This window comes from Megalops cyprinoides, chromosome 7 (genome assembly GCF_013368585.1).
Source record: "Megalops cyprinoides isolate fMegCyp1 chromosome 7, fMegCyp1.pri, whole genome shotgun sequence".
NCBI lineage: Eukaryota > Metazoa > Chordata > Actinopteri > Elopiformes > Megalopidae > Megalops > Megalops cyprinoides.
Window position 1 is genome coordinate 22,970,075 of NC_050589.1, and position 25,368 is coordinate 22,995,442.

At 44.8% G+C, this 25,368-nt stretch overlaps 2 protein-coding genes across 2 annotated transcripts in view; one reads left to right on the plus strand and one right to left on the minus strand.

Annotated features, from left to right (window-relative positions):
- The window catches only part of LOC118780521 (voltage-dependent L-type calcium channel subunit alpha-1D-like), an 84,059-nt gene extending 81,957 nt beyond the window's left edge, over positions 1-2,102 (minus strand). The window contains exon 1 of the mRNA XM_036533061.1: positions 1,937-2,102. Within this exon, the coding sequence (XP_036388954.1) occupies positions 1,937-1,991 (55 nt within the window). The 5' untranslated portion in view covers positions 1,992-2,102. The remainder of the gene's footprint in view (positions 1-1,936) is intronic.
- A 3,101-nt stretch (positions 2,103-5,203) lies between these two features.
- On the plus strand, positions 5,204-25,055 carry dcp1a (decapping mRNA 1A). The gene is made up of 9 exons (XM_036534342.1): positions 5,204-5,338; positions 5,933-5,973; positions 6,395-6,522; positions 13,548-13,614; positions 15,939-16,077; positions 19,126-19,242; positions 19,833-20,450; positions 21,061-21,270; positions 22,167-25,055. The coding sequence occupies exons 1-9, from the start codon at positions 5,204-5,206 to the stop codon at positions 22,245-22,247; spliced, it is 1,536 nt and encodes a 511-aa protein (XP_036390235.1). The 3' UTR covers positions 22,248-25,055.
- Positions 25,056-25,368: the final 313 nt, after the last annotated feature.

The following is a 25,368-nucleotide window of genomic DNA, read 5'->3' on the forward strand; positions in this document are numbered from 1 at the left end:
CCTGACATGTAGCAGCATGAAAATAACAGCACTGCTATGAAAAGTATGTGTTCTGGTTTGTTGGCCTTGTCCACAACACATCACTTCAGTGTCCCCCTGCCCAGTGCATCCCTGAGGAGGTCAGATGAACTTCGAATTTCTACTTTCAAAGACCTTCCAGATTTTACGTACTGCTATGAAACTAAACATAGATATTACACATAATATTTCACAGATCAGCAGTGATATTCTGAATATATTATCATAAACAGTATGCATATAAACATTCTGTTACTGATGTAAATAAAAACTGGCATTTTTTACTTCAGCATTCCTAGGCCATGGTTTTTTTGTTTTTTTTTTTTCAAAGATGAGAATGTCTGAACATTCTTACATTAAAATAAATAAATAAATAAATAAAATATCTCAGACGCAACCACTTTTGGTTGGATTTCAGCGTTCAGGGACTATAAAACGGGACCTGCCCCTTTATGGATCATTACACAGTTGTTCCGTACCCAACTTTAGGACTGAAAAATAATGGTACACAGACTTGCAGCTTTAGGAACAGTCAGCATCGGTGCTCAGATAGGTAGGTTTACCCCTCTGCGAGAATAATGTGATCCAAGTTCATCTTAACTATACAATTGTATTTAGTACACAATATAATTGTATAGACTATCCTCCTAAAATTCTTAAAAACTGGAAATGCATTAAAATCAAAGCAAGTGACGTGCTTCCTCTACCAAAGACGCTCTGATTAGCAGCGTCAATTCAAAGCTGTCATTTCTATCGTTTGGTCAAATCAGATGAGCAGCGAAGTACATTAAGTCCTAGGCCCCACAAACAAAATACAGAAATAAGAATCGCATTAATAACGGTCATATCGCCGGGCTTTTTCTATCAACCACTGTTTCGCGACAGTTGTCAATGTTCGATCCTTACATTTCACAAAGTAGTTGTCACTCCTAATTCATGTTCATGTTTGGTACCATGCTATTTTAAAACGAAGCAACATGTAATTCTCAACGTAAGCTTCAAGTTGAAAGATTTTTTTTTCCCTTTATCTTTAACGTAATAGCGTTAATCACATCAATTAACCACAGCACGACAGAAAGACAGAAACATTCAAACGCTGTTCTAGACGGGGGGAAATGGACATACCACGTATTGCTGTGCATAATGAATTTTCCATCTGTGTCTCTGATAACGTTTAAAGAAAAACGATATTTATCCGCTATAGCTATTGAACTGTGTGTATCAGTGGTCCTTCCAGCCGTTGGAAGAAACAGCTGGTGCAATTGCTAGGTTACAAATGTAGCAGCTAGCTATATGTCACGGATTCTCGATACATTCTCGTGAAAACGCTCTGTCAGTTTCAGCAAAAACTGCTATGTCGCTACTTGTTTTAAAACGTAAAAGCGGATAAATCGAGCGCAAGTGACAAACTGAGTAATGCGCGACGACAACTCATATGATGCTTTTCAAATGCATGACCGGACTAACCATGCTTTTAATTTACAAGTTAGCGAGCTAGCAAGCTAAGTTTGTCAACATTGCCCTACTTACACTATCTATAATTTCATTTTATTAGCTGCATTCGGCAGCCTAAATAAATGGTGTTTTTAACTAACAAAACGGGCGCAGATGAATCACGTCAGACTTATCGCTGGAAAAAATGAAAACATACCTTTTTTGAAGACTGTTTCTAGCAGATGATTCGAATTTATACACTCATTGCAACTCCACTGCTTTTGCAACCGAAAAAACGCACGTCTGATCCGAAAAATACGACTTAAAATTCAGTGTGCTGAGACCAACAAAAACACATAATCATTCATTAAACCCTTTCACGTTGAACGCAAATACGGCGAGAGCATCCTTGTTCATACAGCGGTACCGGCTTTAGCATCACAAGACAAGTGAACAGTGTATTCAACACATCGCAGCGATTTACCTCCTGGCTGTTCCTGTGGTGCGTGCATCCTCCACTCATTAAAATTGCGTGTCATAAAAAAGTAGCATACATTTTTTACAAAAACAACAAAACATGTGAGTTACATTTGTAACAAATATTTCAATCCAACCGACAACCATGTTATAAAGTGCTTCCCACAATTATTCCTGAGAGTTTGTCAAATACATCGCAACATCCGGGTGCTGGTTTCACAAGATGGATTTCATATCCCTAACTCCAACACAGCAGTAAATCCCTCCGAGAAGAATTCATCCTCTGGCACTTTTTAAGTTCTCGTCACCGAAAGAAAACTCATGTGTCGTTTTCAATCAATGCAGTTCGGTGAAATTTCTTAAACAACAAAATTCAGTAAGTGCTACGGGCCTATGCACTCCCTTCAGTGGATGTTCCACGGATCGTAATCCCGTGTTTACTGTTCGCAGATAGTAAACTACAGCAATCGAGTGACAGTTTGGTGTCCACCATGCATTCCCTACAGAGCTGTCCGTCCGTTAAAAAAAAAACCCAGAGGTTGACCCGCACAGACGAAAACGGAGAATATCGTGTGAAGTGATGATGGAAACCAATGAAAATTCACCTTAAGGGCCAAAGGTGATTATGGACCCTTTTAAAATATGCATGTGAGAATACGAAATACAAAAATGAATGGATTATAATTTAATGTACGTCGACATATATGCACTATGTAAACATACGGCTAACTCATTGCAGCTTGTGTGATTATATGAGCTTTACTCAATTTACTTGTGGTATATTCGTAATAATTTATTTATGTAAATGAGAGAGATTGTTCAATAATAGGCCAGCAAGTGTCAATAATGCATGCACAAAACTTTTTTTAAAAAATCCCTGTAACGATCCAATCAGAGATAGTTCAGCATGCAACGGGCGGTCCCAGTTCCTTATCACAGTATGGTGATCGTAATAGACAAGAGCTATTTATAGTTAATTGAAATTGACTAAAGGTTCCATAGTGAGTTTGACTGCGGATTCAAATTGAGAATGGCATGTGCGTTGCAGGATCCAGCATCATATACAACGGTGTTCCACATAACCGTGTAGTGTTAAAAATAACAGGTTAACAAGGTAAGGCTCTCCTATACACTCACGTTTACGACTGTGTAGGGTTTCCCTAAAGTCATTGCTTAAAACCACCATACATCGGGAGAAAGAAATGACCTGACACAATACTTTTTTTCTCCAGTGTAAGATTGGCATTAAGTTTATTCTTAAACCTGAACATATGTAGGCCTACAAAAAAACGCAGTAGTAAAATTGATTACAATGCCTCACTGCCTGTTACGACGTCCTGCGCCTCATCTCCACTCTTTACGATTCGCACACGACACAGTTTGGGAAACCAAATTGGCAGAGTCACATAAAATGACAAATGTTACACATTGGCCAATTTGTTTGCAAAATAACGTACATTATTTTGGTATGACATGTTATAATAATACAAGGCATTCAATCGTCAGACCAAGGCTTAAATGCATTCCGCGATATTTACGAGTACAACTCTCAACAACGGAATCATAATTAGGGTATGAAGTATGACTCAGAACGCTGGTTCATTAACTATGGAAACGGCAGCTGAAACGTTGGAGCCTAGATAAAGCACTTGTCCATAACCAACACCGCTTAAAACGCGCGAGTCGAATTTGGAACACCTGTTCTTACATTTCGTTGGCAACACATTCCCTGTTTCATCAGACATTCTGCAAGCATTTGCCTCTTTCATTAAAACATTATTCACAGACGTATATCATGTAAAGTTTTTCTCAGCAGGATTTCAGTCTGTGAATCGTGACTAATTTTTAGCCTATGCAAGAGCCAGTCTACATGTTGGAATTATTCTGCTCTAGATGTTGAACATCTTCAACAGATCGGGACGTGATCTGTTGAAAAATATGACATGTAATCATATGAAACATAAAAAATGATTTTTAAGTACCTGGTGTAGTTTTGTAAACCATCATAGATCATTCAGCACGGACAACGTAATAACCATGTATAATACTTGCTCTCAGTGGTCCGAGATCAACTGGATTTAAAGTCCGAGCTCATAAAAAGTTTATGGATTCAAAAGAAAACACAAAATTTTCATCCCTTGACATATCCTATTCTGTATTCCACAAACATTTGTCGGGCTCTTCTGCCATTTACTTTTCTAGAAAGTCCCTATTACATAGACCTTACCTACGTTCCTGGTGTGCCGATAAAAAACCACATTCATCTTGCCTCGGTCTGTGACAACAGCACAACTTGAAATTAATGTATAGCCCACATCCTGTGATGAAACGTTTGGAGTAAAATGGCACGGTGGGTTGGAAGGTTACAGGATATTGGATTACCTGGCTGAACCACTAACTGTTTCACAGAGATAATCCTTGCATATTAATCCTTCTAATGTTCTTGACTGCAGGGGTGTTACAACTGGCCTATTTCAGCCAATGACCGTTAAGGATTGTTTTCTCTATCTGTTTGAGATGTTTTGATTTTTTTATGTGTAAGCTTTCCCCCTCACCGTGTTTCCATATCAATCTATTTATTTAGTAGTATTAATGAAACTTATCTTATCAACATGAAACATGACAAAAGTTCAGAACAGAACAGCGTGTGCCTCACTGGTTTGTGGGTGACTGTAGACAGACAGTACTTCACATTGATATAACAGAAAAAATGTCTTATAACATGTAAGACGAGGGGGAAATGTAGCAGTTACGTGGATTGCATCATTTAGGAGATTATCTTGGTCTGTATACCCTGTGAAGCCTAGAACATTACCAGTCAAGTTAAGTATGTTCCCTACTGGTTTAGCGGATGGTGTGGTGAAAGTGTCATCTGATATTCCTATTTAAATAGCGAAGGGCAATTTTTATGTAGCCTACGGAACGAGATCATAAACAGCACAAAACGTCTGCAAAAATCGATACAGCATTAATTTAAAGCTAGTTTAAATAAAATTATAATATTTTATTAACAAATATAATAGGATATTTTAAAGTGATGATATTGAAGGTAGTCTGCTAAATTAAAATAAGACTGTAACATCAAGTATAGAAAAATATAATATATATTACACTGATTGAAAAAAGACAAAATATTTTCACTGGCAATAAATTACACTGAGAACAAAATATTTGCTAGGGGAGGAACTACGCCTAGGTACCACAGGCGAAAGCAGGAGGAGTGTTCATAGAACTCCTTCCGTGCTGCTCCTTGTTCTGGATTTCAGAATCCAAGATGGAGGCGATCAGTAAAGCTGGACATCATATGAGTCTAGCAGCATTACAACAACATGATCCTTACATTAACAAAATCGTCGATGTTACCGGACAGGTAGCACTGTACACCTTTAACTCCAAAGCAAATGAATGGGTAAGAGTGAGAATATGTCTAGCCATAAATAGTTTCATGATAGCTGGTTAGGTAGCAAGGTAGCTAGCTAGTTGTATGTCAACAGAAAAAAAAACCCTCCAATTTGTGTTTAGCGCGGCCAGTTGCAGCTAGGTAGCTGCTAACCATTGTTGTTTAACTCTTTATCGAGTCAGTTAACTCGCCAGATAACACCACATAACTAGCTAACTTTTTTACTGATAACCGCAGTGGAGGAATGGAATGCTGGTGTTTTTTAGCCGTGTCGCTAGCTGACGCCAGTAAGGTAGCTGACAAGCTAAGTAGCTATCGTTAGTTTAAAGATTTATCTGTATCGCATACAGCGAAAAATGTAACTAGCTACGTAGTCACCAGTAACGTAGCTACGGTTACTATCTAAGCAACCTGCTAAATTGGCTAGATAGCTAGCTATCATGCTAAGTAGTTGACGTTAGCCAGATAGCAAGCCAAGTATAATCAAGTACTTCCAATCCTCTTAGCTATCATGTTGGAATGCTTGTCAATTGATATAACATAGTCTCCATATTATATCTGAGCGCTAACATGACTGTTGAACTATTTACTGTTTTCTTTCAGGAAAAGACCGACATTGAGGGTACCTTGTTCGTATATACCAGGTATGCAGTTTGCTAGCTAACGGTATTGGTTGTGATTGTACTTTGGGATCCGCGCAGCTGGCGCTTATGTTTCGGGAGAAGCTCTGCGAGTGTCTGTACAAAAATAATATAGAGCCATTTCACCCTAACAAAGAACTAATTCAATCCCTGTCATTTTGTGAAATGGAAATAGGTCATTCATAATCTACAGTTTAGTCCAACTTCTTGTAAAATGGACCTTAGTGAAATGAATCTCCCCATAAAAAAAACAAGGGTAACTCCATAAGGACCCAATTTCAGAGTGTTCAACAGTGTTATCCTTGTTCTGCCAATAAATTGGATCCGTTTACAATCACATCCATAATTTCCAGTTTTATTGGTGAAGCAGTATTAGATCGAGCAGGTGTAGTTGTGGTCCTTAAGCACATCTCTCTGATCTCAGGTCTGCCTCTCCTTATCATGGCTTTACAATCATGAATCGGCTAAACATGAAGAACCTTGTGGAGCCCATCAACAAGGATCTGGAGTTCCAGCTGCAGGACCCCTTTCTCCTTTACAGGAACTCCAACTGTAAGTACCAGTGAAGTCCTCAAAATGCGTAGGATTGACTTTGCCTGTTTTTTTTTTGTTTTTTTTCTTGCCTTTATATATACCTTGCAAACGTGGAAAATCATAGATCAGATGCAAGAACAGTGTTTCTCTGAACTTTTTCTCATCCACAGAGACAGAGGCAGTTCTGTTCAGGTTAAGATTGTTCCCTTGTGACACATTCACAGGATGTTTTATTATCACCATGCCAAACCTCTCTCTGTCTTCTGTCAGTGCCTTTTACCGCTCTGTCCTTTTGCTTGCACTCTTCCTCTTACTTTCTTCTCTTCTGATTAGTTGGTTTTCTTCAGAGAGATCACTCTGTCCTGGAGCACATGGGTGAACTATGCAGTCAGCTCCTTAACTGCCCTTTAGCAGAAATCCTAGCTATGGTTTTGTTGTGAAGATTGAGAGTATTTTGAGGGCATGTGTAGTCGGGCTTCCATTCAAGAAAGTGGCTGGATGGTATCATTATAAGCTATTATAAGCTGTTCTTATGGAATGCTGTGCTGAGCATTGACTGTGCTATAGCCCCTTTTAACATGTAGCTATGTGGCAATGAACAAACAGATGGCCCATTGTCTCCTGCCTGTCGGGCCTCTCTGCAATGGGTGTTTTGGTTGGTGGATTTTTATTTGTGTTTTCACCACTGGATCTCTCCATTTCAAATCAAGATGCTGTATTATATGTCTATATCAGATTCAGACTCGTATACTACTTCTGTTGTGTGCCACTCAGGACAGACAAGTGTCATGACTATCAGAGGCCACAGTGTTATAATGGGTGCCTTGCTTGTGCACTAACATGACAAAGTATGACAAGAACATGCATCAAAAATGATTTATGAGACAGATGCTTGTTCTGAACTGTGCCCTTGACGGGGAAAGGCACATCTCATGTCAGAAGGCTTGTTGAAATAGATTAACCCAGTGCCACTGGATTTTCCATGTCAAAGGTTTTGACTGGCCTGTAAATTGCTCGCTGAAGGCCAGGGGCACAGTGTGAACTAATAAGCAATATTGAGTGACATCTGCATAGGCTTGTCAGTCAGTGATGGCAGACTAAGACAAGTAATTCATTTTAAGAAAGCATCTGTTGACTTAAGAAATAGTTGCTTAGTTATGGACTTGTCCTCGTGTACCCTTATTAACAACCTGCATTTCCATTGAAACAGATGGATATTGACTTAAGGTGACTATTATTAGGATATTGACTCAAGCGTATGGCAGGAACTGCACTAGAACCTTGAGTTTACAAGTCTAGTTTCCTAACCAGTGTGTCACAGTGCAACCCCACCCAGCATCTGACAGTGTCCAGCAGGCTTGTGCTGATAAGAGGTTGACAGCTTGTCATCATTTGTTTGTTTACCTCGTGAGCAGCACTGAAGAAATGGTCCTAGGGCCTGGGCTTCATGAGTGGGCCTGTGTACTGTTGCAGCTCAACCAGCATGCTGCCAGACTGCATAATTTGTTCTGTTGTGTGGAGAATTTATGATCAGTCACTGGAGTATCTGGCTGAATCATATCTTCTTGTGCATATCTGTTCCTGTATTCGGAGTGATTTCTGTCTGCCCCTCCACACCCCCTCCAGCTCAACCCTAAAAGTACTTAATCCCAGAAGCAGGCATGTGATTCTCTATACCGTCTGAGACTTTAACTGCTCAAATATGCACATGCAAAGGAGTATTTCAATCTTTTCCCCATCAGTGTTGCTGTATGTTTACATACAGTCAGAATTAGAAATCCTTGTGAATTTATGGCTTTACCACAGACTGTTGCAACCCTGTGATTTTTTTAAAGTAGCTTCTTATAGAGTAAAGTTTTAGGATATTGGGATTTTGGATACTTGGGCAATGAACTTGGATAGAAGCATTTTGCCACCTGGCACTCTGGCATTGGATTGGAGGAGAAACTCACTACCACACAGTTAATAACAGATTTGTGCTCAGACACTGCCCATCTTCAAGCAGAGAAAGGAAGGTGGAAAAATATTCAAAACCTGATGGTTTTCAAGAAATTGTCTTTCATTCATGCATAAATGGAGAAGTGATATCTTTGTAGCAGATGATGTGCAGGTGATGTGGTGAGGGGATTTGGTTTTTGTTGCTGCGTTAAAGGAACTTTGACATCCTGATATAAAGAAGGTAAAAAGATAGATGTGTATGCAGTGTATGGACTGGCATGACATAGATTCATGCAGAGGATAACCTCTGAAATGTTCCTCTGCTACTCTCAAGTGTTTTTACCCTTCTTTTGGATTTAAGTTGCTCTGATAAAGTTGCCAGCTGAAAACTATTTTTGCCCTTCGTCTGGAATTAAGTTGCTGTGTGAAACGAATGAGGAGGTTTCCAGGGCTTTGGGATCAGAACTTAATTATCTGTCAGAGCATGCACTTTTTTGTCATTCAGTGCATAAATTAAGGATAAGTTAAGGTCTCTAGACTGAGAAATGACGCAAGTTTTGTGTAACTAAGTGTTACGCTGTTGAATGTAGTAATCCTTTCCAAAAAGCAATGCTGTCTGCTTGCTGTATTTTGACTTTTTTTCCCCTCTTAAATCTCCTCAGGGTGAAGTTGAAAGCTATAGCTGTTTGTTTTTGTAAAGCATATACAGAAAGCAACAAATGTTTTGCTCATATTTTGTGGATGACATTTTCCGCACACCCATAAATACCTGAGTGCCTTTTCGCTCTGAGTGCACTGACGGCCTTACCAGCTCAGCCTGTCATTCCTAAGCAGGACTGAGCGATAAAAAGAGTGAGATTGAGGCTCATACATTCAGCACGTTATCCTCTCGCCTCCTGCCCAAAACAGCCCGCGGCTGCATAAGTCGCCTCTGTTCTCCTGATCTGTGCATTTGCAGCGCGCACAGAATGCCCACACACTCCAAAGAGGAATTAAGGGAGCAGAGGCTTCCCTTCTACAGCGAGAGAGAACCGGTCGGGCTTACCTCGCAGCGCAGTGAGAAGGTAGCCCTCCAGGTCCCTCTCGAAGACGACCTCCCCCTTGTACCTGAGGTCGGCCTCCTGGAGAGGGGGCTTGTTGATCAGAAAGAAGCTCATTTCTGCAGCCTCGGGAGGAACCGCGGCGGTTCTTAGGAGAGGGCTGTCGGGGCTCCGGCGGTCTCCTGCCCCCTTTCATCCGTCCAGGGGCCCGTCCCGGTTCGCCCAGCGGAGGGAGGAAGAGCGCGAGGAAGAGCACGGCGTGGCAGCAGCGGGGCGCCTCTTCTGGAAACAGCTGCGGACAGAGCAGGGAGAACGTAGGCGGCTGGAAGCGTAGGAGCTGCGGGGGGAGGGGGGGGGGGTCTGGTTTATTTTACATTACTTGTTTTTTGTCATGCAGAGAATTGTTTTTGGGCTCGCCAAAAAAAAAATTGCTGAGAAGGTACAGATTCGAGGGGGTTTTAAGCGTTACCTTCTTGCTTATGCACAGTGTCGTCTTCCCATGTTCAGCGGAGGCAATTTGAGCGGGCTCTCACAGTGCCTCTAGGATGGAGAGCAGGGCTCAGCAGTGGGGGGCCTCTGTCTCCCGGGGTGTGGGGGTGACCACCTGTCTCTGTCACCGGGTCTGCTCGGGGAGGACTCTGGGTGGACTGTTGAGGGGTGCTGTGGTTGAGAACAGAGCAGAACAAACAGCAGCTGTGCTTATTAGGCAGCCATGAGAGAGATGGAGCTGTTTACCAGCAGGGACTGGGTGTGTGGCACGCGGGGGGGGAAGCTCACAGCAGCCAGGCACTAACCCAGCCAGGCACCCCACCCCAACCCCCCCGCCCACCCCCTTCCCCGGCTCCGTCTAACTCTCTCGGTCCCCAGGTAGACCCGGCAGTGCGGCGAACACTTGCTGTTGCTAGGTTTCCTGCCTCTAAGAATAGCTAGCGCAGCCGGAGGAGAGCGCTCCTCATTAGCGAAGTTTGAAGACAGGCGGTGGGCCGCCCGCTCCCGCGCCGCCCGGGATCAGTGCAGCCCGTCTTTCGCCTCCGGCGCTCCCCCTCTTGGAAGGGAGCGCAGCCGTGACAGCTCCTGCTCGTTGTCACAGCGCCGCTAGTTGCACGCAGGGTTAGCTGTGTTAATATAAACCGCTTCACAGTGCAGAAGTGCAGGGCACAAGGCTAATCCTCTGTCCTCCTGCATCTCGCAGCAGCCACAACGCATGTTTGTCCCGGCCCTCTTAGAAGCGATGTCACCTCCATTCACAAAGTGGGCCCGCTGACGTCACCCGGGCCCATCAGAATCTTAAGAGCCCTTCAGGTGAATTGACCTGTCACCTTGCGCCGCAGGAACCACAGTCAGTGAGTCACGATTGTTACCTGTGTGCCACAGCGCCTATGGGCGTGACACGACCATGGTGATTGTAACATAAGGGTGAGTGTGACAGGAAGGACAGACTAAAGCCCCCTTTTGCTGTGGTACAGGGAGGTCCTGACAGGGCCCAACCCAGTGTGCCATTTTATACTCCCTTCCTTGCCTTTTACTGCACTTGCAACGCTGCAGAGAATCTTTTAAATTCAGGCACTCTTCCTTTTGTTGTGGTGGGTGAGGTATTTATTTATTATTCAAGTGTTCTCAACTTCACGATCACTTTTGATGAACATTGTTTGTGTCTGGAAGTGTCGCGTGTTGTTTTGTAATGGCGTGCGCACGGCTTTGGTTAGCTGCTGGTAACCATAGTTACAGCGGTGGTGAAGCTACACCAGTGCTACCCTCTTCTATGGTGGCAGCAGAAAGCCCTTCTGCCCACTGAGCAGTCTTGTGTGCATAGAGACAGCAGCTCTGCTCCTGAAAGAAGCACCCGCAACCTCCCGTTTTTATGTTACGTGTATGAGCTACATACAGAGGGAGAGGCGAGAAAGAGAAGAGGAAGACACTGAGTGAGAGCGTGAATGGGGAATGTGAGGGGGAAGAATGAAACGAGACAGGGGAGAAGATGAGGGGGCAGGGAGAGAGGGAGCAAGGTCAGATGAAAGGGGAGGGCGAGAGTGAGCGAGTTAAAGAGCATCCTGCATCCTTGAAGCTCTACTTTTGAGCACGCCACTTATTCCTAGGAAACATCTAATTGCGAAAATACACAAATCCACTGTTGAGTTGAAACCAGGCTGGCTTGCTTTGCTCAGATGCCAGATAGTTTATCATGATCTCTGTCAGCTCTCTAGTGTTACCAATGCTGGCTTCCTGTAGGTAAGGTGCTTGCCAATAACCCATGTTGCTTCCAATGGTGGCAGCACTTAAAACCAAAGGAAAATAGATTGGAGAAAGGAGCACAACTCAACATTTCTTGGTGGAGCAAACAAGCAGATGTAAAATATAAATAAAGTCTTACTTTGGAACCTTGGACTAAGGATGAAGTCCATGGAGCCACCTTGATCGGGGCTGAGGCCAGCATGCAGTGTGAGGTTGTGTGCTACGGGTCTGACTGCAGGTAACACAGCAGAAAAGTAACCCTCAGCCAGTCAGCGTTTGCACCTCCTGCGAGCCTAGTTCCATCTGGACAGTGGGAAAGCGGTGTGCATTGGGTAGCGATGGCAGGTTTTGTCAGTAATTTGATGTAATTAGATGCTGTCTGAAATATGCTGATGTTGCACACAGTGGGAAGTATGTGTGCGCGTGTACACGTGTGGTACGGTATGGTGAGTCTACCTGAGTGAGGTAGACTCTATATACGCCTGATAAACCTGGTGTGTGCATGTGTCACCGTGTGTGTGTGCATGTGCATGTGTGTACACACACATTCACCCAGGCCTTGGCCATAGTCCTCTCTGACAGTGATGGACTATAATGAGAACCCTTGATTACACCTCCGCAGCATAAACACAAAGAGGACGAGCAGATAGGACTGGCAGACAGGACTAATCGCATACAGATTGGCAGACAGGAGAAGTGGCTGACGTTCCCCTCTGTGGCCTTCTGCTTGCCAGACCCACAGCCCCAGTCTGAGTGCTGCTCTTATCTGTAGCAGCCATTAAGCTATCTGCAGAGCCCTTGTTATCAGCACAGGGACCTCAGCGAAAGGTTACGTTTGCCGTTTCATAATGGGAGCCCGTCACCCTCGTGTTGAATAGATCCGTGCTAAGTGGTAGAATGTGTGATTACTTGTTTTATGTAGCTGCAGAAAACAGCTGGCATTTATCTGTTGGCTCCTGCTTTGAACCACTCTCTGACAGAGGCTGCAGGTTTCTGTCCTCTGATTAAATCTGATTCATCCCTCCTTTTTCTCTGCTCCTGATGGGGTGTGTGTGCGCACACGTTTGTGTGTGTGTGTGTGTGTCACAGTCTGTGTTCCTCAGGGGTGGCCCAGAAGCCGGAGAGCGGAGATGCTCTTTGGTTTTAATGAAGGATCGAGACACCCGAGCAGGAGGGCTGTCTGAGGGCTGTGTTTTTTTGTGAGGAGCCACATGTTGTTCAGTCATTCAAAGCACAGGACTCTGGAGTGGAGAGCTGAGGCTTGGAATCGCACGGGACTCACTACTGTTGGGCCCTCAAGCTGGGCACTGTACCTAATATACTCCTACTGAAACCCAGTTCAGAACTGCCAAAGGACGTCAGTCCATGCCTGTGTATGCTGTGTTTCACATGGTGGTGTGTAGCATGAGATGAAAGTATTCTCACAGAGGCCATGTGCTTTTGAAGTGCCTCATTACAGGCCTAATAATTAAAAACAAAAAAACGGACAAAAGCATAAATATAAGGCACATGAAAAGGCAAATCTTCCCCATTGTCTAGAGGAGACTCGGATGCCGCTGATGCAGGAAGGTGGCAAATGTGTAATGAATGGGCCTCGTTTGCGTATTCACATATTCAGATCTGTTTTCCCTTTGTTTGTTGGCGGAGTCGGCGGCCCTCCCACAGCTGCAGCTGGGTCTTGAAGGAGAACGGAACTGATGGAGGTTGAGAGCCCTGCAGCGCAACCGTGCTCCCAGCACACTCATACAGACACACACACACGTGCACACGTGCACACGCACACCACCGCTTCACTTGTTCGACCTTAACCCTTTCCTTTTCTCCCCCCCACAGTGGCTATATACAGCATCTGGTTCTACGACAAGAGCGACTGCCAGCGGATCGCCCAGCTCATGTCGAGGTAAGCTTCAGGGGCGGGGCGTCGCAGAGGGAGGCGTGCACTGGTCCTGTTTTGGAGGCGAAGTCCGTGCCCATCCCACAGCATCGCTGAAGGGCCGCGCCTCGTCCATGAAGTGTTTGGTTTCAGAGTGCGACGTTGGCAGATGCCTGCAGATGTAGCTCGCGGTGCCGCATGGCTGCAGCGGTGGAGGAGGACGCTCCCGTGGCGAGCCGGTGCGTAAAATGCAAACCGACAGCGTGACCTTCTCGGAGAGAGGGGACCTCAGGGCGCAGGCTACCTGGCTCGCCACACTGCCACGGAGATCTGTTGCCCCGGCAACCGTGCAGCACACGTGAAAGGCATCAGCCCTCTAAAATAAAGTGATGTGTAAACAGTAATCGTGGTAGAATATCAGTCTCTGCATGTAGCTCGCAAGTGACAATACCCAAAATACACTGTCCAGAATACACATTGCACAATACATACACCTTAGGTCCTTACGAATGTCAGGCATAACTGCTAATTATATACCCAGTTTATTAGTCATAAACTTATGCTCTGTATGTCTGTAATAAATACCTGCCCAGTAAATAAATACCCTTCAAATAGCTGTTACAAATTTGCTAGGAATTGCTGTAATTGTTTTTGACATTTTGCACGTCTGCTCTAATATTGTTCGTCAGCCTAATAGTTCAGATCTTGTAGTGTGTCAGGTAAAGACAGTGATTGCTCTTGGAAGGACCTTCATGCTGCGAGTCAGGCTCTACTGTTCCAGAAGGTTTGACCAGAATTGCCTTCGGTGTCAGCTTTCATAGCCAATAGGAAAGCACTGCAAACAGCCACTGAAAAATGTCCATTCAACAACATTTATTTGTATCCAGACTATCCAAACATTCCTCTCTTTTCTGTGGAGGCAAATAAAACATTCAGCTGTGCCTTCAGCTGCTTTGAAAGTGAGAGAATTCATTTGATCCTGTGCCAAGTGCAGCAGTGTGTATTTTCTGATAATGCATACGGTTTTAATCCCCCAGTAAGTGCCTGCATGTCACCCTGATTGGCTGGTCACGCCATTGCCGTCAGTCTCCCATTGGCTCACAGGTGTGAGCGCTGTGAAGCAAAGCCTTTCTGACAGGGCACAGGAGACAGCCAGAGGAGCTGACATTATGACAGAGAATTAGAGAGGGACATAGGCGGAAAAAAAGCAGAGATGATGAACATAAGAACATACGATGACGAGAACAGGCCATTCGGCCCAACTAAGCTCGCCATTTCTTAATTAAAGAGTATCCAAAACTGCATCAAGTCTAGACTTGAACACAGCAAGGGTCTCTGCCTCAACTACATGACCTGACAACCTATTCCATGTACTGATAACTCTTTGTGTAAAATAATATTTCCTTATATCAGTGCGGAACTTACTCTTAAGTAGTTTCCATTTATGTTCTCTTGTTTGACAGACTGAACTCACTCTAAAGAATCTATTATAGTTAAAGAGAAAAGAGAGCCTTGCTGTAATGTGGGCAGGGTGAAGTAGGCATCATTCTACCTTTTGCATTTCTCATATGAACACCTGTACTCACTACAGGACTACAACTGTGGTGCTCACCACAGGTGCAGAGTTAACTCAGACAGAAGTGTAGACGCCAAAGTGAGCACTCAGACTTGTTTTGAAACACAATGTTCCCAGCATCAAAGCATTTCGGATGGTGTATTATTGGCTTAAAATAGCCTGTCCTTAACTGTGTCTAAACCAATATGGGACAGACGTGCAAAAACAAATGTGAGGAGCAGAGTTTGGCAGCCTCGGTCCCATTAGGCAAAGCCTCAGAGAAAAGAACAGGCTCATTCCTTCTTGGACCGCCTTGTGCTCGTGACAAGAAAACCTGCCCAGTCCATCCCGAGTAAAAATACTGCAGGTGTGCTGTGTTGGGGGTCTGCTTTTTCACACCACGAGTGTTTCGCTTGCCTGTTGCCAGGAGCCCTTAATTTGGATGGCCGTTTCCTAAATCGGCAAGACAAAGAGCCCTTGGCCGCCCTCTCGGCCGTCACTTAGGAACGCACAAGCGCGTTTTTACCTCCGCCTTCAGGTGATGTACAGCACAAGCAGAAGGCCCTGAAGAACAGGCGTTCAAAGGCAGCGTTTATTTAAGCTCGCAGCCATCAGATGGCAGTGTGCCTTCTGAAGTCGAAGAGCATATGGCTTACATCAAGCCAATTGGAGTCTGACAGTTACACGGGAGTTTTGCTGAGCGCATGTTGGGTGGGGGAAAGGGAGGGGGGGTTTCATTTGAAGTTAAAGTGTCTGGATTGTAAACAGACGGCCGCTTTGCGCCTGTATTCTCCAGGGTGGTGAAGCAGGAGGCGCTCCAAGCCCAGCAGGCCCCCCCGGAGAGAAACACCCCCAGCAGGACCAATGGCTGCGTGGAGGACCGGCCCATTGACATCCTGGAGCTGCTCAGCAGGGCCAAGGAGGAGTACCAGAGGGTGAGGAAGGCCTGGCTCTGCATGCCACCACAGGCCCACACACAGCACAGCACGCTCTGTACTGCGTCCTGTTAACACTGCATTGTGTCCTGTTACACTGCACTGCATCCTGTTACGCTACACTGCGTCCCGTCACGCCGCACCGCGTCCCGTCACGCCGCACCGCGTCCCGTCACGCTGCACCGCGTCCCGTCACACCGCACCGCGTCCCGTCACGCTGCACCGCGTCCCGTCACACCGCACCGCGTCCCGTCACGCTGCACCGCGTCCCGTCACGCTGCACCGCGTCCCGTCACGCCGCACCGCGTCCCGTCACGCCGCACCGCGTCCCGTCACGCTGCACCGCGTCCCGTCACACCGCACCGCGTCCCGTCACACCGCACCGCGTCCCATTATGCCGCACCGCGTCCCGTCACACCGCACCGCGTCCCGTCACGCCGCACCGCGTCCCGTCACACCGCACCGCGTCCTGTCACGCTGCACCGCGTCCCGTCACACCGCACCGCGTCCCATTATGCCGCACCGCGTCCCGTCACGCCGCACCGCATTCTGTTACGCTGCACTGCATGTAAGTGTTTCCTCTCTTCTCTGGCACTCTTATTGCAACATAAGCTCTGTCATGCAGTCCTCTAATTCACTGAAAACATTCAGATATCTCACTCATTTTATGTTGTTTTAATAGGTTTTGCCTAAATTGGTAATCTGTAAGGACGTTGCACTACCCTGAGATATCACTGCACTGTTAGACTTGACTTGTTACCAGACAAATCATTAGCTTGCGCAACATTGGTCCTCAGACAAATGCATAGGCACTGCCAATGGATTCTGCAGCATGGACAGTCCTTGGAACTGCACGCAACTTGGCCTGTCCAGATGAAGAGTGCAGGGGCTGGGTGGTGTCAGTTCAGCGAGTGTGGTCAAGTAGCACCCATGTGAATAACGGCATGTGGGTGTGTGGTGATAGACTGGTGCGAGCAGGGGGTGAGTCTGACTTGGGCCGGCTGCACAGCCTGTAGCAGGACAGATGGGTGCGAGAGTGCAATCGGGGGGGGGGTCACAGCTGCACCCTCCTTGCCTTTAGAACCTTTACACAGCCTCTCGTGGAAGCTTTCCAAAACAACAGGCTTCCCCTCAGCCCTCGGTAATTGCACTTACCTCCTGCATTTAGTAGCAAATGTACAAAAGACCAAAGGCCCCCCACTGCCATTCTCTCCTGTGGAGGAACCTGTGGCCTCTGCCGTGTAGTGAGCCGTAGATGGAGGGTCCTCAAATGGCTGCTCTATCTGCCAGCCTGCCATTGGCCAGAGTCATACATGCGCATGCACATGCACACACACACAAACACTGGGGGATTTAGGAAGCTGGGAGTGATTTAATCAGGGATTAATGCCACTGCGTGGCCTGCCACAGGCCCAGCTCTGAGGGCAGCGTGACCCCGGCCGCCTGGCCCTGCAGCGCCGAGATAACGCTGGGATTACGCATCCCCCTCAACTGTGTTTGGGTGACCCCCATCTCCCAGTGTCAAGCTATGTCTGTCTGTCTGTCTGTCTGTCAGTCTGTCTGTCCCACCACGGTGCATCACCATCACCAGTGTCTTGGCTTGTGTTCATGATATTGCCTCATACGCAGTGATATAAAGAAAGGCTGGACAGCTGCTGTTTGTCGTTACCTTTCTGCAAGATTTGGCTTTCTGAGGGAAGGTGGTTAGGCGCTTTCCTGTGGGGAGAATTCGGCGAACGTCTCAGTGGGAAACGTAATGGAAGCCGCTAAATGGATGGAGCGCGTTGAGACAAACAGTGGAGGGAAACATTTGGTTAAAGTAGGGCACTCAGAAGAAGAGGGAAATGCACCAGGCTCACTCGCATAGAAAGGCTTAAACCAGCAGATTTACCTCGGTGTGGCCACAGGACACCAGCCTACCTAACTGAAAGATTAAATGTAGGCACAGTAATGTCAATTCCAGAGAGGCCACTGTAGACCTGGTGCTGTTTTGACATACTGACATTAATATTTGATGTTATGGCACACTATTGCTGTGTCATTTTTTTAAGGGTGATTATGTCTTACTTTAAGATTTGCAGTGAAATGATTGCTTCTGAAAGTACTAAATTTCCAAAAGCAGTCTTTGTGGCCCACTGTTTTTCCTGTAGGGTTGTGCTACCCTCTAGTGGTTGTGTTTGGTATTTTCATGTCAAAACTTACCTTTTATTAACTGATATCACCTCATCCATGAAAGTTTATATTGATATAATGGTGTAACTACCTGATGAAAGTCTGAAAACACAAATCATGGGAATGCTGGTATCCTCGCAATGAGAAACAAGAGTTTCTTTATGAGGTGTGGCCAGCAAGCAAACATTTCTGCTTATTGTGTCTCAGCATTTATTTGTCCATTTCTTGACACCTTATTAGGTGTCCGCTCTGTCTTTAGTTCTGGCTCAGTTTTTTCCATTTTGGCAACATTAAAATATTAGTATCATCCATCTTTAGTTCTGGTTCCTGCTTACCTTACACAAGCTGTATCTTATGGGTTTAAAGATTTTGTTCGGAGAAAAGGTAAATGGATCCTCCTTAACGTGCAGGAAGCCTGAACATGTCTGTGAACCTCCACTTAAAATTTCATCAAAAGATCCCCCATGTATTTTTAATTCTAGCATAATCGATACAACTTAACAAGGATCCAGGTTCACCCATTAAGGTATTTTAATACATCCAGAAGGACTACTGAATCAAATGCTAGAACATGTTCCTTTTAAGCTTGATGGATGTTGGCATTTTTGGTGCAGTCTTGTATGAAATCATGTCTTAATTTTGTTTAGTAACATCTTTTGTGTTTTGTATGTATTATATGTCTGATCTTTTAATTGATTGTATAGTGGACATGTACAGACACGCTCAGGTCTTTCCATCTGCCTTTTGATTTCAGAATGCCACAGTCTATCACCATGACAAGCTGAACAGGGTAGCCTGTGCTGCCCTCTTTTGCACACGACGTTCACAGAATTTGAAATCCCATTAATTTTCCTGTCTGTCTTGTCTGCTTTATAGACACAGGGTGGTGAAGCAGATGTTTCCACAAACGCAGAGTCAGGCCATGCTGTGGAGCCTCTTAAATCTGCAGCAGACACAGCAGAGCGCGTGGGGAGTGCACCTCAGCATGAGAAGGTAACACACAATCTTATCTCTCATCATCAGATCAGCCAGCATCACTGTTTGCGTGGGCCTTAAGTATATGAACCAACACCACAGCGACAGCAGCAGAGCCCTCTGACATCAACGGGTAAAGTAAGACTGAATGTGCTGTCCACTGAATTAGTCAGCAGAAAAGCCACCAAATGTTTTACTCTGGAGGAGATTGACCAGTTACTGTTTCGTAAGAGGGTACCAGTCAAAAGTTTGGACACACCTGATTATATATATATATATTATGTGTAGATAATTTCTTTAACATGTTTTGGTCACTGCAGAATTCCATTTGTGTTATCTCATAGTTTTAATGTCTTTACTATTATCTTAAAATGTGGAAAATAGTAAAAATAAAGGAAAGCCTTCCTATGAGTAGGTATGTCTAAACATACTGTATATATTTTAGATATCATAGTATACAAGTTAGCATGAAGTATATGTGTTCTTCAGAGAATGGGTAAGGTATTTTTAAATAAGTGTCTGGGGAAAGTGTTTCTGTCCAGCCAAGTACTGCCCCCTGAGTTGCCTGGTTCCTGTTTAGACAGAGTTGTGTGCATTCCCTCACACAGAGCTCTCAGCCCGGCCTGAAGCAGATCACCGTGGAGGAGCTTTTTGGGAGTTCATTGCCAAAGGAGCTGCCGCTGATGGGCCTCCCAAGCCAGGGTGCCCCGGAGAAGGGGCAGCCGGAGGGCTTCCTGCTCGGCCTCAGCACTGTCCCGTCCTTTCCTTTCGAGCCTCCGCTGGTACCCCGGCTCAACACCGACCCCGGGGGGGAACGCACCGCCCTGCCCAAGACCGAACGGCACCTCACCCCGGGACTGGTGCCCCTATCCGACATGAAGGGCACCCCCAGCTACACCCTGCACCCCAGCCCGGTCTTCCACCCCAGCAGTGGGGGGGTGGGGGCAGCGCAGGTCCAGGCCCCCTCCCCTCTCCTCGTGGGCCAACCTGGACCCGAGCAGCTGACCGGCGTGGCCCCGGCCTCCTGCTGCCCACCCAACGGCGCCCCCTACAGTAGCCAGAGCCTGCTGAACCCGCTCAAGCCTGACGCCCTGCCACCCACCGCCCTCAGCAAGCCCTCCTTGGCGCCCAACTTCCTGCCCGCCCAGCTGGCCACGCCAGAGTGCTTCAGAGAGCCCATCCCCAAACCTGCACCCTTCAGTAGCATCCCTGCCGCCCCCATACAGGTAGCACCCCACCTGTGCGCAAGCTTTATGTGACCTGTTGAAACCCCTGGGAGTTTCTTCTCTACTGCAGAGGATTAGACATCCTTTATGGAGGAACTGATGGAGCACTTTTGCTTTGTGCTCATGAAAGTGGAGATGAAGTGAAGGGCTCACCATAGTGAAGCTTCTGTAGTTAGTCTGTGACTGACTTCACTAAGTGCGTCAGTATTTATGAAGAATAGACATTTAGGATTTCAGATTTACATGGTTTAAAATGTAGATTTTTACTTATTTTAAGCTTATGTAAAAAATTATGACCACATACAGACTCAAGAAGCACAGACTGGTCGTAGACAGTGCTTATTGATTCGGTGCTTGGTTGCCATGTTTTAGACTATTTAACTGTTGTGACAATTAGAAGGGACAGCTTATGACCAACCACAGACTCAATGAGCACATGCATGTGTAAGACTGTTTGTCACCAGGATGTGCTCAGTGGGTCTGTACTTGGTCACAATCTTGTAGTAATTGTCATGATGGTTAAATAGCGTAACCGATAGCAGTTTATATTGTGTTGGAGCTTGGTGTGTGTGCATCATGAAAGTGCAATCTGTCCCTCTCCATCCTGAAGATGGTGACCTTGAAGGCGGGGCCTGCAGTGTCACGGGCTGAGCCCTCGGTGCTGCTCTCTCCCAGCATGTTCCAGCAATCAGTTACCAAGACGCCTGAGCTGGACAGGAAGCCTGCGCCTCCCTCTCCTTCCTCATCACTGACAGCAACAGAGCCCCCCGCCCCCTTCAACAGGCTCCAGCTCCAGGACACACTCATCCACCTCATTAAGGTACTGCACTGACACTCATCCGCCTCGTTAATGTACAGTACTGACACTCATCTACCTCGTTAATGTACAGTACTGACACGCATCCACATCATTAAGGTACAGAACTGACACGCATCCACATCGTTAAGGTACAGAAATGACACGCATCCACATTAAGGTACAGCACTGACACTTCCAGCTCATTAAGGTATAACACCAACGCTCATCCAGTGTATTAAGGTACACTACAGCACCAACACTTATCCATATCTTAAAGGTAAAGCACTCATACTCATCCATCTTGTGAAAGTACAGTACTGATATATTCATCTCCTCTGAAGATAACAACAGTTGTATTTTTTATGAAAAAGAATATATTGGACAAAATTCAGTAAAGATGAAACAACAAATTCCTGTCAAAAGTTAAATTATTACTGTTATTTTGACAACCAAATTATATTTTCATTTACATTCCTGTCAGAGACACAATGAAAGCAAAAGCATGCGCATGAACCACAAGCATGTGCATGAGCCACTCTTCGTTTGCATTTAACAGTGTGCTGTTCTGTGCTGTACTCTCTTGGATTGCTCTGTAGCAGACTATACCGTATTGTACTGTACTGAAGTGTACTTAGGTTTTCTGCAATTCAACAGCAGCAGTCGTGATTTCTGGTATTAACAGTAAAGGTTGTTAGAGAGGATTTACAGTATGCGAAATATCATTATTATATATATATATATAATTTCGCAAGGGGTTGAGTCGAGGTCCAGGAAAATGAACCAAAGCTCACTTTCATAAAGGCAAGAGCTCTCTGACTTTTGAATAGCAGTGCTTGAGAAATCCGCTTATAGTTATTATTTTCATGATTTCCTCGGTGGTAATCCGTATTAACAGGTTTTGTTTTTCGTTCCAACAGAATGATTCCAGCTTCCTCAGCGCCATTCATGAAGCCTATCTACAGAGTCTCTCTAAGGACCTGAACAACATCAAGTTATAGCCAATAGGACAAGGATGAGGCACATGTCTCAAACGCACAAACACAGTATTACTTGTTTAAGATGCCGAAGCACTCAGTACAGAGTACCAGTACAGGAACATGTAGACCGTACGTACGTTCATAGGGATGGCAGGTATGCCATCTGCCAGTTTGCAGGTTGGCAGGGCATACTCCATACCTGTACAACACTGGGAGTAGGGCCTTTTTTGGGGTTCTGTACATACACACACACATACATAAATCTCCCTCATGTCTTTCCTCATGTAAAGAACAGCACACAGTTTGAGTTACACCATCTCTTGTTCAGTTTCTTTTTCCTGAATTTTCCTGCAGATAAGCAGAAGAGTACGTGTTACATACTTTTGTGAATGTAATAGTTTCTCTCTCTCTCTCTCTCTCTCCCCCTCTTTCTTTCTCACTGATACATCATCATCAGCTTTAAGCGATTTGTGCAATGTGAGCAGCGTGTTTTAGAGGATTGCTTTCTTGGGAGCCCTGTCTGAAAACGACCCCCAGTGCATTTGGTTTGTAAGTGGAATTATGCAGTTTTGCCTAAAGCTCAGCTGGGAGTTGTGCAGTATGGAGGTACTGCAGTGTAGCGAGAAGTGTCACAACTCACCCATACCCTACAGAAACACACCGGTATTCAGTGTCCACTGTCCTACATCATTTTGAGCGAACACTTACAGCTCACTCAACTTTGCAGAGCTTTTCAAATTCCCTATATCATTGCTCTAAGTTAATAGTACGTTCACATCTTTAAATCGTGTGCCGATGTGGCCAATCCTGTCTCTACTCCTCTTGATGTTGCCGATATTGACCACCAACTCTATAAAGTCCCACAATATACACGCAGCTGATGTCCCCCTTGGTACACCCTGTGCAAGCTCCTCTGACAGCACTGCTCCTTTACCAGTCTATGGTAAGAAGAGTGTGGGGTCCAGGGGAAATAGAAAGTCGTCTTGAGATTGCTCAGGGTTTGATTATTGATGCTGACGCTGAATGCCTCCAGTTTATACACGTTGTTTCAATCAGTTATGTAGCTCCAGCACAGTGATAACTCAAGTTCATATATCTTATAGGCAGAAAAATGTAATGACTGTTCTTTGGAAAATTTAAGGTTTGTTGTTGAATACGCTGAATTCCATAAATAGTAATAGCATTTCAGTTTTCTTTGTGTCGGTCTATAACGGAAGGCAGAAATTAAAATGTAGGTCATCATGTTTTTGCGGAGCGCCTATCATTTCACACTTTACATTAGCCTCTTTGTTTGAGTGGCCAGTGCACAGCCTTGTCCAAATAAACCTCCTTGGCCACATTTCAGCATTGCCAATGCATTGGATATATTACTATCTCCGTATGTGAATGTCACTAATTTGCAAGCTGATTTTTGCAACAGCTGTTTATAAAAACTAATAAGAAAGTATATGGTGTTAATGTATTTCACTGTGGCTGTTTTATCACCATTAGTCAATACTCCATCCTTGCCCCCATGTCTTGCTATAGTTAACAGTTAACAGTCTGTTGGCCCACCCAGCCCCAGAAGTCCTTATGCCTCTTGCAGTTAGCATTGAGGGGGCTTGCTTTAGGTTGTATGCTCTTTCAGGCCAGAACAAGCTTTCAATTCATGCTGAATGTTTTCATGTCTGATATTGAAAGTAAATGAGAACCACAATTTGTAACCTTTATTAAACTAAGCTATTGATGCAGTACTTTTTTGACAGCAGCCTTGATAATTGGGAAGTAATAGGTGACACCTTGTAAATTCTTTTGACTTAGTTGAGAGTATGTGTTTTTTTGTCATAGGAACAGCTTCTTCCAGGTGGTACATGAGTGATGAAATTGCCAAAATTTACTGTCAAAGACCAACCAGTTGTTATTAAGGGAAGCTTTTTTGGTTTGCTGTTTTTGGTTTTTTTTAACTGCTCCAAATGCCATGGACTTCACCAGGGTATAAACAAAGGACCGCATCCTGTTGCTCATGCAGACCCTATCCCGGCGTTATCTTTTAATTAAAGCAGATGCACAAAATGAGCAGTTTCTCCACTTATGTGTTTTGAGAATGTCAAGAAATGCAGTGTCTTCTTTTGTACTGTTCTGGCCTTGTGATACGGATATGGAGGAAGATTATTTTAAATTGCTATGTCCCTATTTAAGGTTTTATGATGTAAAAAAAAAAATTGTTTACGTGTCCTTTTTTTTCCTTTTCTGTGGTAGCTGAGAATCTGGGACATGTTTGGCTTTCTGAGTAATGACATCACAGGAAATGGAACCTGCTACTCTGTAGACCAGTGTGCCTCAACCCTGATTTGTGTTCCAAGCTCCTCATTTGTTTGGTCTGACAGAAGATCATAGTGAAAGTATTTCTCCAATTTCTGTTTGCACTTGCCACTAAAACAAATTAATAAAATTGTCCTTCAGCTTAATTCAATGCACTGCTTTAGGGCCCATAACAATTAACTGAGCAACTATTTCAGCTTCATTTGGCGAGCAACCTGGAATTTAATTTTAATCAGATATGTTGAATAAACCCCTTTTATCTTTTTTGTTGGCATGGGAACACCTCCAAAAATACTTATTTCACACAAGGTGGCAGATGAGCTACCAAGAAATGTTCAGTACGGATCAATTAACCACCCAGTCAAACCTGATTGATGCAAAGCAGTTTGGAACACAAACCAGCATACAATGTTCTCCAAGGGGCAGGTTTCAGAAACGCTGACTAAATGAAAATGAATTGTTTTTTTTGTTTTTTTACACTGGAGGAAGATTCCATATGCCACAGCCACCTTTAAGGAGTCACTGCACCCCCACTTTTTTTTTTTTTTTGCTGCTATCATCATTTTGTTTTCTTTTCCATCACATGATTTTTGTACATTACAAGTCTATTTTTATAATATAAATAAAGTGGTGCTTGTAGCCATCTGTGGTGTTCCTCTGTCCTGCACTTGCAGCCATTTCTTCTGGTTGTCTCTGCTAAATTTCACTACTGGATGACAATTTCAGTTGACCTGAGGCTATGATTTATTACACTCTAAACACAAAGACAGCATCATTTCCCATGTTAACCACTGACTCAAGTGTCCTGTTTTGCAGATGTCAATGCGTAGTCACTGGGGGT